General features: G+C 46.0%; 1 protein-coding gene across 4 annotated transcripts in view; it reads right to left on the bottom strand.

Annotated features, from left to right (window-relative positions):
* Positions 1 to 15889, bottom strand: part of PIP5K1B (phosphatidylinositol-4-phosphate 5-kinase type 1 beta) — a 301363-nt gene that overhangs the window by 115505 nt on the left and 169969 nt on the right. For all 4 annotated transcript variants that reach the window (XM_063913919.1, XM_063913920.1, XM_063913922.1 and 1 more), the window contains 2 exons: positions 13595 to 13712; positions 100 to 252 (listed from right to left, as the gene is read on the bottom strand). In XM_063913919.1, coding sequence (XP_063769989.1) covers positions 100 to 252; positions 13595 to 13712 — 271 coding nt within the window. The remainder of the gene's footprint in view (positions 1 to 99; positions 253 to 13594; positions 13713 to 15889) is intronic.

Genomic DNA, 15889 nt, shown 5'->3' on the forward strand with positions numbered 1-15889 from the left:
CAGTACATATTGGATGAAATAAAATATTCTGCCCCATACTTCCTCCATACTGTACAGTACACAGACCCCATTGCATGTCGCTGGAATCAGGCTACTCACCATATAATAGCCAGGAAGCAGCTTCTGCAGAAACTCTGCCTCTTTGTGCTGAACGGTTTTGATGATAAATTCGTCATCACTGGTTACAAAGAAAATGGAGCCACTTGCTCCAGGGTTAGACAATTCAATCAAGGGTTCGCTGCAGAGTGAATACTGAAACAAAGGGAAAGAATGTAAATATTGGCATGTCCCACACTGCAAATTACAACTAGTTAGAGAAGCATGTCTTGGTTCTTTATTTATTAGTTTTCCACCTTCTATGGTGTCATTTCTTTGATGACTTAGGGCTCTATTTATTAAGCTTTGTATGGAGATAAAGTGGACGGAGATAAGGTACCAGCCAATCAGCTCCTAACTTTCATGTCACAGGCTGGGTTTTTTTTTAAATGACAGCTAGGAGCTGATTGGCTGGTACTTTATCTCTGTCCACTTTATCTCCACCCAAGGCTTAGTAAATAGACCCCTAGATGTTTTATAGATGGGTAATTAGTATTTGTTGATTACACATAAGTTATTTAAACATGTTTACAAAGCTAAAGAAATATAATTGCAGTAGAGTAGGGTGATGTTATGGGCAGATGTGATAAACTAAAGAGAACTGTAGCTATTAAGTGAGTACAATTTATGGTCTAAAGGCCACAAGTACTTTGCTTAGATTGCTTGAAGCTTAGCTAGAAACTGCATTGTTTCCTGTGGAGGAGGATAAACAATACTTGTGATTTAGCTTAGACTTTATCTATGGGAAGTGTTTCCAGGTCAAGGTTAGAAGAGGCACACACAAAACATTCCTATTAATGAACTGTATAAACATAGCAATTAACTCATAAGCACTCTCATTTAGAATGTAATCAGCAATATTCTCAGGGGTATTTACAACTAATTGTATAATTCTGTGAAATAATTACTATAGTAAATGGTTACAAAAATATATTTTATATTAAAACCACAGGTTTATCATGTACTTAATTAACTGTGAACCCATTTCATTAAAATACCATGCTACGGACTATATTGCACCGATAGATCTCTATCTATGCCTAAAAGGTTATTTTTCTATTACAACACTCCTCAGCCGAATTTGAATTATTTAAAGGGTTATTTTATACTGCAAAACTGCCAATTGAAGGCAGTATGCATACAAAAAATTTTACATTTACTAATACTGTACCTAGAGATTATTTTCACTATTTACCAACAACCATTCATTTCATATAGAGGATAGTTTTCAAATCAGAAACACTTTTTAATGAAAACTTTAAGAAAAGATTTTAGAAATTGTACTACAAATTATGAGATATAACCACATGTTGTCATTATACAAAAAAAAGGACAACTTAGTGCACTTCAAAGGGATAATATTATAGAGCACATATAGGCCCTACACACTGGCCGATACCACTGAAAGATATGAACAATCTCGTTCATTAATGATATCGTTCATCTTCATATCTTTCAGTGTGTATGCACCAACGATGCACTAGGCGCGGCCCTGTGCTCGTTCATCGTTGGTGCCGGCTCGTTTAAACATGAAAGCTAATAGGGACAATCTCGACCATATTAGCATGCAGTGCTATGGAACCGGGTGACGGGGGGGAGTGAAGAAACTTCACTCCCCCCTCACCCCGCCCCTTCCCCGCAGCCGGGTCACCCGTCGGCCGTATCACACTGTGTGTAGGGCCCATAAGACAAACAAGGACAGTGATGGCAAGCAAGTGGAAAAAAACTGTTCACCACTTCTCAACACGCATCAATTTCATCACACAACAGGAATGTTGAACACTGGGGTTATGGTTACAGCATATCATAGTGAAACATTTGTAAAGTGTAGGTGTAGGTGTAAAGTAGCTTAAAAAAATAAGAATTTACTTACCGATAATTCTATTTCTCGTAGTCCGTAGTGGATGCTGGGGACTCCGTCAGGACCATGGGGAATAGCGGCTCCGCAGGAGACTGGGCACAAAAGTAAAGCTTTAGAACTACCTGGTGTGCACTGGCTCCTCCCCCCATGACCCTCCTCCAAGCCTCAGTTAGGATACTGTGCCCGGACGAGCGTACACAATAAGGAAGGATTTTGAATCCCGGGTAAGACTCATACCAGCCACACCAATCACACCATATAACTTGTGATCTAAACCCAGTTAACAGCATGATAACAGAGGAGCCTCTAGAAAAGATGGCTCACTACAGCAATAACCCGATTTTTTGGTAACAATAACTATGTACCAGTATTGCAGACAATCCGCACTTGGGATGGGCGCCCAGCATCCACTACGGACTACGAGAAATAGAATTATCGGTAAGTAAATTCTTATTTTCTCTAACGTCCTAAGTGGATGCTGGGGACTCCGTAAGGACCATGGGGATTATACCAAAGCTCCCAAACGGGCGGGAGAGTGCGGATGACTCTGCAGCACCAAATGAGAGAACTCCAGGTCCTCCTCAGCCAGGGTATCAAATTTGTAGAATTTTACAAACGTATTTGCTCCTGACCAAGTAGCTGCTCGGCAAAGTTGTAAAGCCGAGACCCCTCGGGCAGCCGCCCAAGATGAGCCCACCTTCCTTGTGGAATGGGCTTTTACAGATTTTGGCTGTGGCAGGCCTGCCACAGAATGTGCAAGCTGAATTGTACTACAAATCCAACGAGCAATAGTCTGCTTAGAAGCAGGAGCACCCAGCTTGTTGGGTGCATACAGAATAAACAACGAGTCAGATTTTCTGACTCCAGCCGTCCTGGAAACCTATATTTCCAGGGCTCTGACAACGTCTAGCAACTTGGAGTCCTCCAAGTCCCTAGTAGCCGCAGGCACCACAATAGGTTGATTCAGGTGAAACGCTGAAAACCACCTTAGGGAGAAACTGAGGACAAGTCCTCAATTCCGCCCTGTCCGAATGGAAAATCAGATGAGGGCTTTTACAGGATAAAGCCGCCAATTCTGACACGCACCTGGCCCAGGCCAGGGCCAACAGCATGACCACTTTCCATGTGAGATATTTTAACTCCACATATTTAAGTGGTTCAAACCAATGTGACTTTTGGAACCCAAAAACTACATTTAGATCCCAAGGTGCCACTGGAGGCACAAAAGGAGGCTGTATATACAGTACCCCTTTCACAAACGTCTGAACTTCAGGGACTGAAGCTAGTTCTTTTTGGAAGAAAATTGACAGGGCCGAAATTTGAACCTTAATGGACCCCCATTTCAGGCCCATAGACACTCCTGTTTGCAGGAAATGTTGGAATCGACCTAGTTGAAAATTCCTCCGTCGGGGCCTTACTGGCCTCGCACCACGCAACATATTTTCGCCAAATGCGGTGATAATGTTTTGCGGTTATATCTTTCCTGGCTTTGATCAGGATAGGGATGACTTCATCCGGAATGCCTTTTTCCTTCAGGATCCGGCGTTCAACCGCCCTGCCGTTAAACGCAGCCGCGGTAACTCTTGGAACAGACAGGGTCCTTGCTGGAGCAGGTCCCTTCTTAGAGGTAGAGGCCACGGATCCTCCGTGAGCATCTCTTGAAGTTCCGGTTACCAAGTCCTTCTTGGCCCATCCGGAGCCACGAATATAGTGCTTACTCCTCTCCATCTTATAATTCTCAGTACCTTGGTTATGAGAGGCAGAGGAGGGAACACATACACTGGCTGGTACACCCACTGTGTTACCAGAGCGTCTACAGCTATTGCCTGAGGGTCCCTTGACCTGGCGCAATACTTGTCGAGTTTTATAAACATGTGGAAGACTTCTGGGTGAAGTCCCCACTCTCCCGGGTGGAGGTCGTGTCTGCTGAGGAAGTCTGCTTCCCAGTTGTCCACTCCCGGAATGAATACTGCTGACAGTGCTATCACATGATTTTCCGCCCAGCGAAGAATCCTTGCAGCTTCTGTCATTGCCCTTCTGCTTCTTGTGTCACCCTGTCTGTTTACGTGGGTGACTGCCGTGATGTTGTCCGAATGGATCAACTCCGGGTGACCTTGAAGCAGAGGTCTTGCTGAGCTTAGAGCATTCTAAATGGCCCTTAGCTTCAGGATATTTATGTGAAGTGATGTCTCCAGGCTTGACCATAAGCTCTGGAAATTCCTTCCCTGTGTGACTGCTCCCCAGCCTCGCAGGCTGGCATCCGTGGTCACCAGGACCCAGTCCTGAATGTGCTGCCCTCTAGAAGATGAGCACTCTGCAACCACCACAGGAGAGACACCCTTGTGCTTGGTGACAGGGTTATCCGCTGATGCATGTGAAGATGCGACCCAGACCATTTGTTCAGCAGGTCCCACTGGAAAGTTCTTGCGTGGAATCTGCCGCATGGGATTGCTTCTTAGGAAGCCACCATTTTTCCCAGAACCATCTCATTGATGTACTGAGACTTGGCTCGGTTATAGGAGGTTCCCGACTAGCTCGGATAACTCCCTGACTTTTTCCTCAGGGAGAAACACCTTTTTCTGAACTGTGTCCAGGATCATCCCTAAGAACAGAAGACGAGTCGTCGGAATCAGCTGCGATTTTGGAATATTGAGAATCCAATCGTGCTGCCGCAACACTACCTCTACACCGACCTCCAACTGTTCCCTGGATCTTACCCTTATCAGGGAATCGTCCAAGTAAGGGATAACTAAAATTCCCTTCCATCGAAGGAGTATCATCATTTCGGCCATTACCTTGGTAAAGACCCGGGGTGCCGTGGACCATCCATACGGCAGCGTCTGAAACTGATAGTGACAGTTCTGTACCATAAACCTGAGGTACCCTTGGTGAAAAGGGTAAATTGGGACATGAAGGTAAGCATCCTTGATGTCCCGAGACATCATGTAGTCCTCTTCTTCCAGGTTCGCAATCACTGCTCTGAGTGACTCAATCTTGAATTTGAACCTCTGTATGTAAGTGTTCAAAGATTTTAGATTTAGAATCGGTCTCACCGAGCCGTCCGGCTTCGGTACCACAACGGTGTGGAATAATACCCCGTTCCCTGTTGCAGGAGGGGTACCTTGATTATCACCTGCTGGGAATACAGCTTGTGAATGGCTTCCAAAACTGTCTCCCTGTTAGAAGGAGACATCGGTAAAGCCGACTTTAGGAAACGGCGAGGGGGAGACGTCACGAATTCCAATTTGTACCCCTGAGATATCACCTGAAGGATCCAGGGGTCTACTTGCGAGTGAGCCCACTGCGCGCTGAAATTCATTGAGACGGGCCCCCACCGTGCCTGATTCTGCTTGTAAAGCCCCAGCGTCATACTGAGGGCTTGGCAGAGGCGGGAGAGGGTTTCTGTTCCTGGGAACTGGCTGATTTCTGCAGCCTTTTTCCTCTCCCTCTGTCACGGGGCAGAAATGAGGAACCTTTTGCCCGCTTGCCCACGAAAAGACTGCGCCTGATAATACGGCGTCTTCTCATGTTGAGAGGCGACCTGGGGTACAAACGTGGATTTCCCAGCTGTTGCCGTGGCCACCAGGTCTGAAAGACCGACCCCAAATAACTCCTCCCCTTAATAAGGCAATACTTCCAAATGCCGTTTGGAATCCGCATCACCTGACCACTGTCGTGTCCATAACCCTCTACTGGTAGAAATGGACAACGCACTTAGACTTGATGCCAGTCGGCAAATATTCCGCTGTGCATCACGCATATATAGAAATGCATCTTTTAAATGCTCTATAGGCAATAAATAAGAATTTACTTACCGATAATTCTATTTCTCGGAGTCCGTAGTGGATGCTGGGGTTCCTGAAAGGACCATGGGGAATAGCGGCTCCGCAGGAGACAGGGCACAAAAAGTAAAGCTTTAGGATCAGGTGGTGTGCACTGGCTCCTCCCCCTATGACCCTCCTCCAAGCCAGTTAGGTACTGTGCCCGGACGAGCGTACACAATAAGGGAGGAATTTTGAATCCCGGGTAAGACTCATACCAGCCACACCAATCACACCGTACAACTTGTGATCTAAACCCAGTTAACAGTATGATAACAGCGGAGCCTCTGAAAAGATGGCTCACAACAATAATAACCCGATTTTTGTAACTATGTACAAGTATTGCAGATAATCCGCACTTGGGATGGGCGCCCAGCATCCACTACGGACTCCGAGAAATAGAATTATCGGTAAGTAAATTCTTATTTTCTCTATCGTCCTAGTGGATGCTGGGGTTCCTGAAAGGACCATGGGGATTATACCAAAGCTCCCAAACGGGCGGGAGAGTGCGGATGACTCTGCAGCACCGAATGAGAGAACTCCAGGTCCTCTTTTGCCAGGATATCAAATTTGTAGAATTTTACAAACGTGTTCTCCCCTGACCACGTAGCTGCTCGGCAGAGTTGTAATGCCGAGACCCCTCGGGCAGCCGCCCAGGATGAGCCCACCTTCCTTGTGGAATGGGCCTTAACAGAATTAGGCTGTGGTAGGCCTGCCACAGAATGTGCAAGTTGAATCGTGTTACAAATCCAACGAGCAATCGACTGCTTAGAAGCAGGTGCACCCAACTTGTTGGGTGCATACAGTATAAACAGCGAGTCAGATTTTCTGACTCCAGCCGTCCTTGAAATGTATATCTTTAAAGCTCTGACAACGTCCAACAACTTGGAGTCTTCCAAGTCGTTTGTAGCCGCAGGCACTACAATAGGCTGGTTCAGGTGAAACGCTGACACCACCTTCGGGAGAAAATGCGGACGCGTCCGCAGCTCTGCCCTATCTGAATGGAAACTTAAATAAGGACTTTTATAAGATAAAGCCGCCAGTTCTGATACTCTCCTGGCCGAAGCCAGGGCCAGTAACATAGTCACTTTCCATGTGAGATATTTCAAATCCACCTTCTTAAGTGGTTCAAACCAATGGGATTTGAGGAAATCTAAAACTACATTTAGATCCCACGGTGCCACCGGAGGCACCACAGGAGGCTGTATATGCAGTACTCCTTTGACAAAAGTCTGGACCTCAGGAACTGAGGCCAATTCTTTTTGGAAGAATATAGACAGGGCCGAAATTTGAACCTTAATAGATCCCAATTTGAGACCCATAGACAATCCTGATTGCAGGAAATGTAGGAAACGACCCAGTTGAAATTCCTTCGTCGGAGCATTCCGACCCTCGCACCATGCCACATATTTCCGCCAAATGCGGTGATAATGCTTTGCGGTGACTTCTTTCCTTGCCTTAATCAAGGTAGGAATGACTTCTTCAGGAATGCCTTTTTCTTTTAGAATCTGGCGTTCAACCGCCATGCCGTCAAACGCAGCCGCGGTAAGTCTTGAAAAAGACAAGGACCCTGCTGAGGCAGGTCCCTTCTCAGAGGTAGAGGCCACGGATCGTCCGTGACCATCTCTTGAAGTTCCGGGTACCAAGTCCTTCTTGGCCAATCCGGAGCCACTAGTATCGTTCTTACTCCTCTTTGCCGTATAATCCTCAATACCTTTGGTATGAGAGGCAGAGGAGGAAACACATATACCGACTGGTACACCCAAGGTGTTACCAGCGCATCCACAGCTATTGCCTGCGGATCTCTTGACCTGGCGCAATACCTGTCCAGTTTTTTGTTGAGGCGAGACGCCATCATGTCCACCATTGGTTTTTCCCAACGGTTTATTATCATGAGGAAAACTTCTGAATGAAGTCCCCACTCTCCCGGGTGAAGATCGTGTCTGCTGAGGAAGTCTGCTTCCCAGTTGTCCACGTCCGGGATGAATACTGCTGACAATGCTATCACGTGATTCTCCGCCCAGCGAAGGATCCTGGCAGCTTCTGCCATTGCACTCCTGCTTCTTGTGCCGCCCTGTCTGTTTACATGGGCGACTGCCGTGATGTTGTCCGACTGGATCAATACCGGTCTTCCTTGAAGCAGAGGTTCCGCCTGGTTTAGAGCATTGTAGATTGCTCTTAGTTCCAGAATGTTTATGTGAAGAGACTTTTCCAGGCTCGTCCACACTCCCTGGAAGTTTCTTCCCTGTGTGACTGCTCCCCAGCCTCTCAGGCTGGCGTCCGTGGTCACCAGGATCCAATCCTGTATGCCGAATCTGCGGCCCTCCAGTAGATGAGCCTCCTGCAACCACCACAGAAGAGATACCCTTGTCCTTGGAGACAGGGTTATCCGCTGATGCATCTGAAGATGCGATCCGGACCATTCGTCCAGCAAATCTCCCTGAAAATGTTTTGCGTGAGATCTGCCGAATGGAATCGCTTCGTAAGAAGCCACCATTTTTCCCAGGCCTCCTGTGCATTAATGCACTGATACTTGGCCTGGTTTTAGGAGGTTTCTGACTAGGTCGGATAACTCCCTGGCTTTCCCCTCCAGGAGAAATACCTTTTTCTGGACTATGCCCAGAATCATTCCTGGGAACAGCAGACGTATCATCGGAAAACACAGCTGCGATTTTTGGAATATTTAGAATCCACTCGTGCTATCGTAGAACTACTTTAGATAGTTCTTTTCCGACCTCCAACTGTTCTCTGGAACTTGCCCCTTTCAGGATATCGTCCAAGTAAGGGATAATTAAGATGCCCTTTTCTTTGAAGAGAGTCATCTTTTCGGCCATTACCTTGGTAAAGGCCCGGGGTGCCGTGGATAATTCAACGGCAACTTTTGAAACTGATATTGACAGTTCTGTATCACGAACCCGATGTACCCTTGTTGAGAAGGGCAAATTTGGACATGGAGGTAATCCTTGATGTCCAGGGACACCATATAGTCCCCTTCTTTCCGGTTCGCTATCACTGCTCTGAGTGACTCCATCTTGATTTGAACCTTTATGTAAGTGTTCAAAGATTTCAGATTTAGACTATGTCTCACCAAGCCGTCTGGCTTCAGTACCACCATATAGTGTGGAAGACTAATACCCTTTTCCTTGTTGTAGGAGGGGTACTTTGATTATCACCTGCTGGAAATACAGCTTGTGAATTTTTCCCAATACTGCCTCCCTGTTGGAGGGAGCCGTTGGTAACGCAGACTTCAGGAACCTGCGAGGAAAAGATGTCTCGACTCTCCAATCTGTACCCCTGGGATAATACTAGTACGATCCAGGGGTCAACTTGCGAGTGATCCCACTGCGCGTTGAGACTCTTGAGACTACACCCCCACCTAACCTGAGTCCGCTTACACGGCCCCAGCGTCATGCTGGGGACTTGGCAGACGCGGTGGAAGGCTTCCTTTCCTGAGAAGGAGCTGTCTGCTGCAGTCTACTTCCCATTCCTCTATGTCTGGGCAGATATGACTGGCCTTTTGCCCGCTTGCCCTCATGGGAACGGAAGGATTGAGGCTGAAAAGACGGTGTCTGTTTCTGCTGAGATGTAACTTGGGGTAAAAAGGTTGGATTTCCAGCTGTTGCCGAGACCCCCAGGTCCGTTGGACCGACCCCAAATAACTCTTTCCCTTTATACGGCCATACTTCCATGTGTCGTATGGGATATGTATCACCTGACCACTGTCGTGTCCATGACATCTTCTGGGAGATATGGATCACGCACTTATTTTGATGCCAGAGTGCACATATCCCTCTGTGCATCTCGCATACCTAAATATATAATGCATCCTATTAAATGCTCTATATCAATCAAATATTTTCAGTCAGGGAAACCGACCAAGCCAACCCAGCACTGCATCTCCAGGCTGATGGCGATCGCTGGTCGCAGTATAACCACCTTATGTGTGTATATACTTTTTAGGATATTTTTCCAGCTGCCTATCAGCTGGCTCCTTGAGAGCGGCCGTATCTGGCGACGGTAACGCCACTTGATAAGCGTGTGAGCGCCTTATTCATTCCCAACGCGCCCTAACTTCTGGCGGGAAAGGGTATAACGCCAATATTTGCTATCGGGGTAAACCCACGCATCATCACACACTTTATTTTATTTTATCTGATTCAGGAAAAACTACAGGTAGTTTTTTCACTCCCACATAATACCCTTTTTTGTGGTACTTGTAGTATCAGAAATATGTAACACCTCCTTCATTGCCCTTAACGTGTGGCCCTAATAAGGAATACGTTTGTTTATTCACCGTCGACACTGGATTCAGTGTCGGTGTCTGTGTCTGTGTCGACCGACTGAGGTAAATGGGCGTTATTAAAAACCCCTGACGGTGTTTCTGAGACGCCTGGACCGGTACTAATTTTTTGTCGGCCGTCTCGTGTCGTCAACCGACCTTGCAGCGTGTTGACATTCTCACGTAATTCCCTAAATAAGCCATCCATACCGGTGTCGACTCCCTAGAGAGTGACATCACCATCATAGGCAATTGCTCCGCCTCCTCCAACATCGTCCTCATACATGTCGACACACACGTACCGACACACAGCACACACACCGGGAATGCTCTGACAGAGGACAGGACCCCACTAGCCCTTTGGAGAGACAGAGGGAGAGTTTGCCAGCACACACCAAAAAAACGCTATAATTACATAGGGACAACCTTATATAAGTGTTTCTCCCTTATAGCATCTTTAATATATTTATGTCGCCAATTTAGTGCCCCCCCTCTCTGTTTAAACCCTGTTTCTGTAGTGCAGTGCAGGGGAGAGCCTGGGAGCCTTCTCTCCAGCCTTTCTGTGAGAGAAAATGGCGCTGTGTGCTGAGGAGATAGGCCCCGCCCCTTTTTCGGCGGGCTCGTCTCCCGCTATTTATTGTATTTAGGCAGGGGTTAAATATCTCCATATAGCCTCTGAGGGCTATATGTGAGGTATTTTTAGCCTTATATAGGTTTACATTTGCCTCCCAGGGCGCCCCCCCCCAGCGCCCTGCACCCTCAGTGACTGCCGTGTGAAGTGTGCTGAGAGGAAAATGGCGCACAGCTGCAGTGCTGTGCGCTACCTTTAGAAGACTGCAGGAGTCTTCAGCCGCCGATTCTGGACCTCTTCTTGCTTCAGCATCTGCGAGGGGGCCGGCGGCGAGGCTCCGGTGACCATCCAGGCTGTACCTGTGATCGTCCCTCTGGAGCTTCATGTCCAGTAGCCAAGAAGCCAATCCATCCTGCACGCAGGTGAGTTCACTTCTTCTCCCCTCTGTCCCTCGTTGCAGTGATCCTGTTGCCAGCAGGAATCACTGTAAAATAAAAAACCTAAGCTAAACTTCTCTAAGCAGCTCTTTATGAGAGCCACCTAGAATTGCACCCTTCTCGGCCGGGCACAAAAATCTAACTGGCTTGGAGGAGGGTCATAGGGGGAGGAGCCAGTGCACACCACCTGATCCTAAAGCTTTACTTTTTGTGCCCTGTCTCCTGCGGAGCCGCTATTCCCCATGGTCCTTTCAGGAACCCCAGCATCCACTAGGACGATAGAGAAATATACTGTCCCTATCTAGGGTATCAATATTTTCAGTCAGGGAATCCGACCACGCCAACCCAGCACTGCACATCCAGGCTGAGGCGATTGCTGGTCGCAGTATAACACCAGTATGTGTGTAAATACCTTTTAGGATGCCCTCCTGCTTTCTATCAGCAGGATCCTTAAGGGCGGCCATCTCAGGAGAGGGTAGAGCCCTTGTTCTTACAAGCGTGTGAGCGCTTTATCCACCCTAGGGGGTGTTTCCCAACGCACCCTAACCTCTGGCGGGAAAGGATATAATGCCAATAACATTTTAGAAATTATCAGTTGTTATCGGGGGAAAACCACGCATCATCACACACCTCATTTAATTTCTCAGATTCAGGAAAACTACAGGTAGTTTTTCCTCACCGAACATAATACCCCTTTTTGGTGGTACTCGTATTATCAGAAATGTGTAAAACATTTTTCATTGCCTCAATCATGTAACGTGTGGCCCTACTGGAAGTTACATTTGTCTCTTCACCGTCGACACTGGAGTCAGTATCCGTGTCGGCGTCTATATCTGCCATCTGAGGTAACGGGCGCTTTAGAGCCCCTGACGGCCTATGAGACGTCTGGACAGGCACAAGCTGAGTAGCCGGCTGTCTCATGTCAACCACTGTCTTTTATACAGAGCTGACACTGTTACGTAATTCCTTCCAACAGTTCATCCACTCAGGTGTCGACCCCCTAGGGGGTGACATCACTATTACAGGCAATCTGCTCCGTCTCCATATCATTTTTCTCCTCATACATGTCGACACAAACGTACCGACATACAGCACACACACAGGGAATGCTCTGATAGAGGACAGGACCCCACTAGCCCTTTGGGGAGACAGAGGGAGAGTTTGCCAGCACACACCAGAGCGCTATATATATACAGGGATAACCTTATATAAGTGTTTTTCCCCTTATAGCTGCTGTATCTTTAATACTGCGCGTAATTAGTGCCCCCCTCTCTTTTTTAACCCTTTCTGTAGTGTAGTGACTGCAGGGGAGAGCCAGGGAGCTTCCCTCCAACGGAGCTGTGAGGGAAAATGGCGCCAGTGTGCTGAGGAGATAGGCTCCGCCCCCTTATCGGCGGCCTTATCTCCCGTTTTTCTATGTATTCTGGCAGGGGTTAAATTCATCCATATAGCCCAGGAGCTATATGTGATGCATTTTTTGCCATCCAAGGTGTTTTTATTGCGTCTCAGGGCGCCCCCCCCCAGCGCCCTGCACCCTCAGTGACCGGAGTGTGAAGTGTGCTGAGAGCAATGGCGCACAGCTGCAGTGCTGTGCGCTACCTTGTTGAAGACAGGACGTCTTCTGCCGCCGATTTTCCGGACCTCTTCTGTCTTCTGGCTCTGTAAGGGGGCCGGCGGCGCGGCTCTGGGACCCATCCATGGCTGGGCCTGTGATCGTCCCTCTGGAGCTAATGTCCAGTAGCCTAAGAAGCCCAATCCACTCTGCACGCAGATGAGTTCGCTTCTTCTCCCCTTAGTCCCTCGATGCAGTGAGCCTGTTGCCAGCAGGACTCACTGAAAATAAAAAACCTAAAACTAAACTTTTCACTAAGCAGCTCAGGAGAGCCACCTAGTGTGCACCCTTCTCGTTCGGGCACAAAAATCTAACTGAGGCTTGGAGGAGGGTCATGGGGGGAGGAGCCAGTGCACACCAGGTAGTTCTAAAGCTTTACTTTTGTGCCCAGTCTCCTGCGGAGCCGCTATTCCCCATGGTCCTTACGGAGTCCCCAGCATCCACTTAGGACGTTAGAGAAAATGTGTACCCCCCTCCCCCTTCTGCCTTACAACAACACCATACAAAGAAAGTAAATCTTTGCATGCGCAGAGTGACGCAGCAGCCGCAGGGTATGCTGGGTGGGGTCCAATTGGATATCTCTCACAACTCAGCACCAAAGCCACGGGATGCATTTTTCTTTTAGTGCATCCATATGTGAGCCGCACGTAGCGGACTGCCAAAACCAGCCCAGATTAGATATCTTATTATTTTAGTTTAATTGTGTTTTGTCATGCTCCAAGATGAGTAGGATTATGATTACATGATCTAAAACTTGTTTCAGAAAATGAGTATATGAAAGTTAATAGTAAAATATAGTATAATAATAATAATAATAATAATAATAATACTAATAATAATAATAATAATTAAAAAAGAAAAAGTAAAATATGGAACAAACCCTAGTATGAAGACAGATAAGTGGATATTGTCCTTACCAGGTAATCATCGGGTTTGATACCAAAAAGCTCTCTGAAGTAACGGAATGCTAGAGGAGCATAGGTCTTAAATCTGAAGTCTGGGTAATGATGTGCTGGGGTTAAATTACTCCCTTCGCTAAAAGGTAGGAGAAGAAAACGTATATTTAAAAATCTGGCACATATAATCTTAGTAATCATATCTTCATATCTATTTTGCAATGAGTATAAAACAACAAATAAACGTGAAAACATGACAAAAATCCCTATTACTATACAAACAATTTACCCTACACAGCAGCAAACACTATATACAGTATACAACACAATCATACCTGTCTGCAGACAGTTTTTCCAGAAGAAATAATGATCATCAAGCTCGGGAATGGCTGCCATTCCCGGTGCAGAACTACCACTACTTTGCTAGTCAATGGGATTGCCATTAAGTTTTTTCTTTATTAAATCTGCCACTTTAAGCCACTATTTTCCACTTCAAGTGTTCACTCAAGAAAAAAAATGCATACAGTAGCATGGTTTTAACTGTGTTTCAGTTTTAAGAGATGTAAAGACTATGCTTTCAAACCAGATTGATTGTTAGTGATTATGTTTTCATGTATAATACAGCACTGGAAATAAATGCCAATCCTTACCTAATATTTATTTTTATAATGTGAGTCACCTTGCTCCTGGCATGTCTAATAACTATTTTCCATCTGGCAAGTTAACTGCTTCTTGTGACTTTCTGTCTGCAAGAAACAAATCTTGCAGAGAATAAACATACAGACGTGGACAAAGTTGTTGCTACACTTCCATGAAAAAAAAACCACACGTTTTTCACTGAAATAACCTGAAAAGTAATATTTCATATTTAATAGAAATCAGACTTTGCATTCATTTTTTAATCAACAGAATATTTTAAACAATAAAACAAATTAAAAAGCATGGACAAAAATGATGGGGACCTTCAACAAATATTTTGTAGCACAATCTTTAGAGGCAATCACTGCATTGAAGCGATTCCTGTAGCTCTCAGTGAGACTTCTGCACCTGCCAACATGTACTGTAGATTGGCACACTCTTCTTGAGCAAACTCCTCCAGCAGTCTCAGGTTTGATGTGTGCCTTCTCCAGACTGCATATGTTTCAGATCTTTCCATAGATAGTCAATAGAATTCAGATCAGGGCCCTCAGAATTCCACTTCAGAACAGTCCAATGTTCTGTACCTATTAATTCTTGGGTGCGTTTAGCTGTGGGTTTTGGGTTATTATCCTGTTGGCGGACCTGTGATTGAGACAGAGCTTTCTGAAACTGGACAATATGTACACTCCAAAATACCTTGATGGTCTTGATATTTCATTGTGCCCTGTACAGATTCCATGCACCCCGTACCGGACGTAGCAAAGCAGCCCCAAAACATAACCAATCCTAATCAAATCTACAGTTTTGACTCAACTGACCTTCTCCCAGAAGCATTGTGTTAATATGCATTTTACAAAACTCCAGGATGGATTTTTTTGACATTGTTTTTTTCAAAAATGGATTTCATCCTGGTTGTCTTCCATGGAGCCCACTGTAGCTCAAAAAGCATTAGATGGTGCGATCAGACACTGACATACTGTACTTTGACCTAGGAGTTCAGCTTGTATCTCTTTGAAAGTTTTCCTTGGCTCTTTTTCTACCATTCTCACCATCCTTCTGTTCCTTTTGCAACTGTGTCCAGAGAGGCTACAGTCCTATGAATTTTAAACTTCTTCTTTGCTTATGTAGTCACAGGAACATCAAGTTGCTTGTTGGTAGTATAGCCATTACCTTTAACATGCTTGTCTATAATTTTCTTTCTGATCTCCTCAAACAATTCTCTCCTTGACTTTCTCTGACCATTGTCAGTGTGGTGCATACAATTATACCAAACAACAGAGTAACTAATTCTCTCCATTTCAACAGGCTGAATTACTGATGAGAAGATTGAAGAGTGATGCTAATTCAAAAAAGCAATTAGTTTGAAATATCAATACAATCCTATTGTTTACTTTCTTTTCTAAAGGGGGGTACTCACGGAGAGATCCATGCTTAAAATCTAAGCAATCTAACTAGATTGCTTAGATTTTAAGCACAGATCACTCGTGTGTAGCCCCCTCAGCGATAGCGATGCGAGGCCCGCACATCGCTATTGCCAGTGCTAGATTGAGCCTGCATGCAGGCCAATCTAGCACGTTGCTCATTTCACCCGCTGGGTGAAATGAGTGGCTCCCCGTCCTCCCCCGCATCGCTCAGCACACATCGCGATGTGCTGAGCAGCGGGAGAGATGTGTGCTG

Source organism: Pseudophryne corroboree, chromosome 1 (genome assembly GCF_028390025.1).
Source record: "Pseudophryne corroboree isolate aPseCor3 chromosome 1, aPseCor3.hap2, whole genome shotgun sequence".
In the NCBI taxonomy this organism is placed as follows: domain Eukaryota; kingdom Metazoa; phylum Chordata; class Amphibia; order Anura; family Myobatrachidae; genus Pseudophryne; species Pseudophryne corroboree.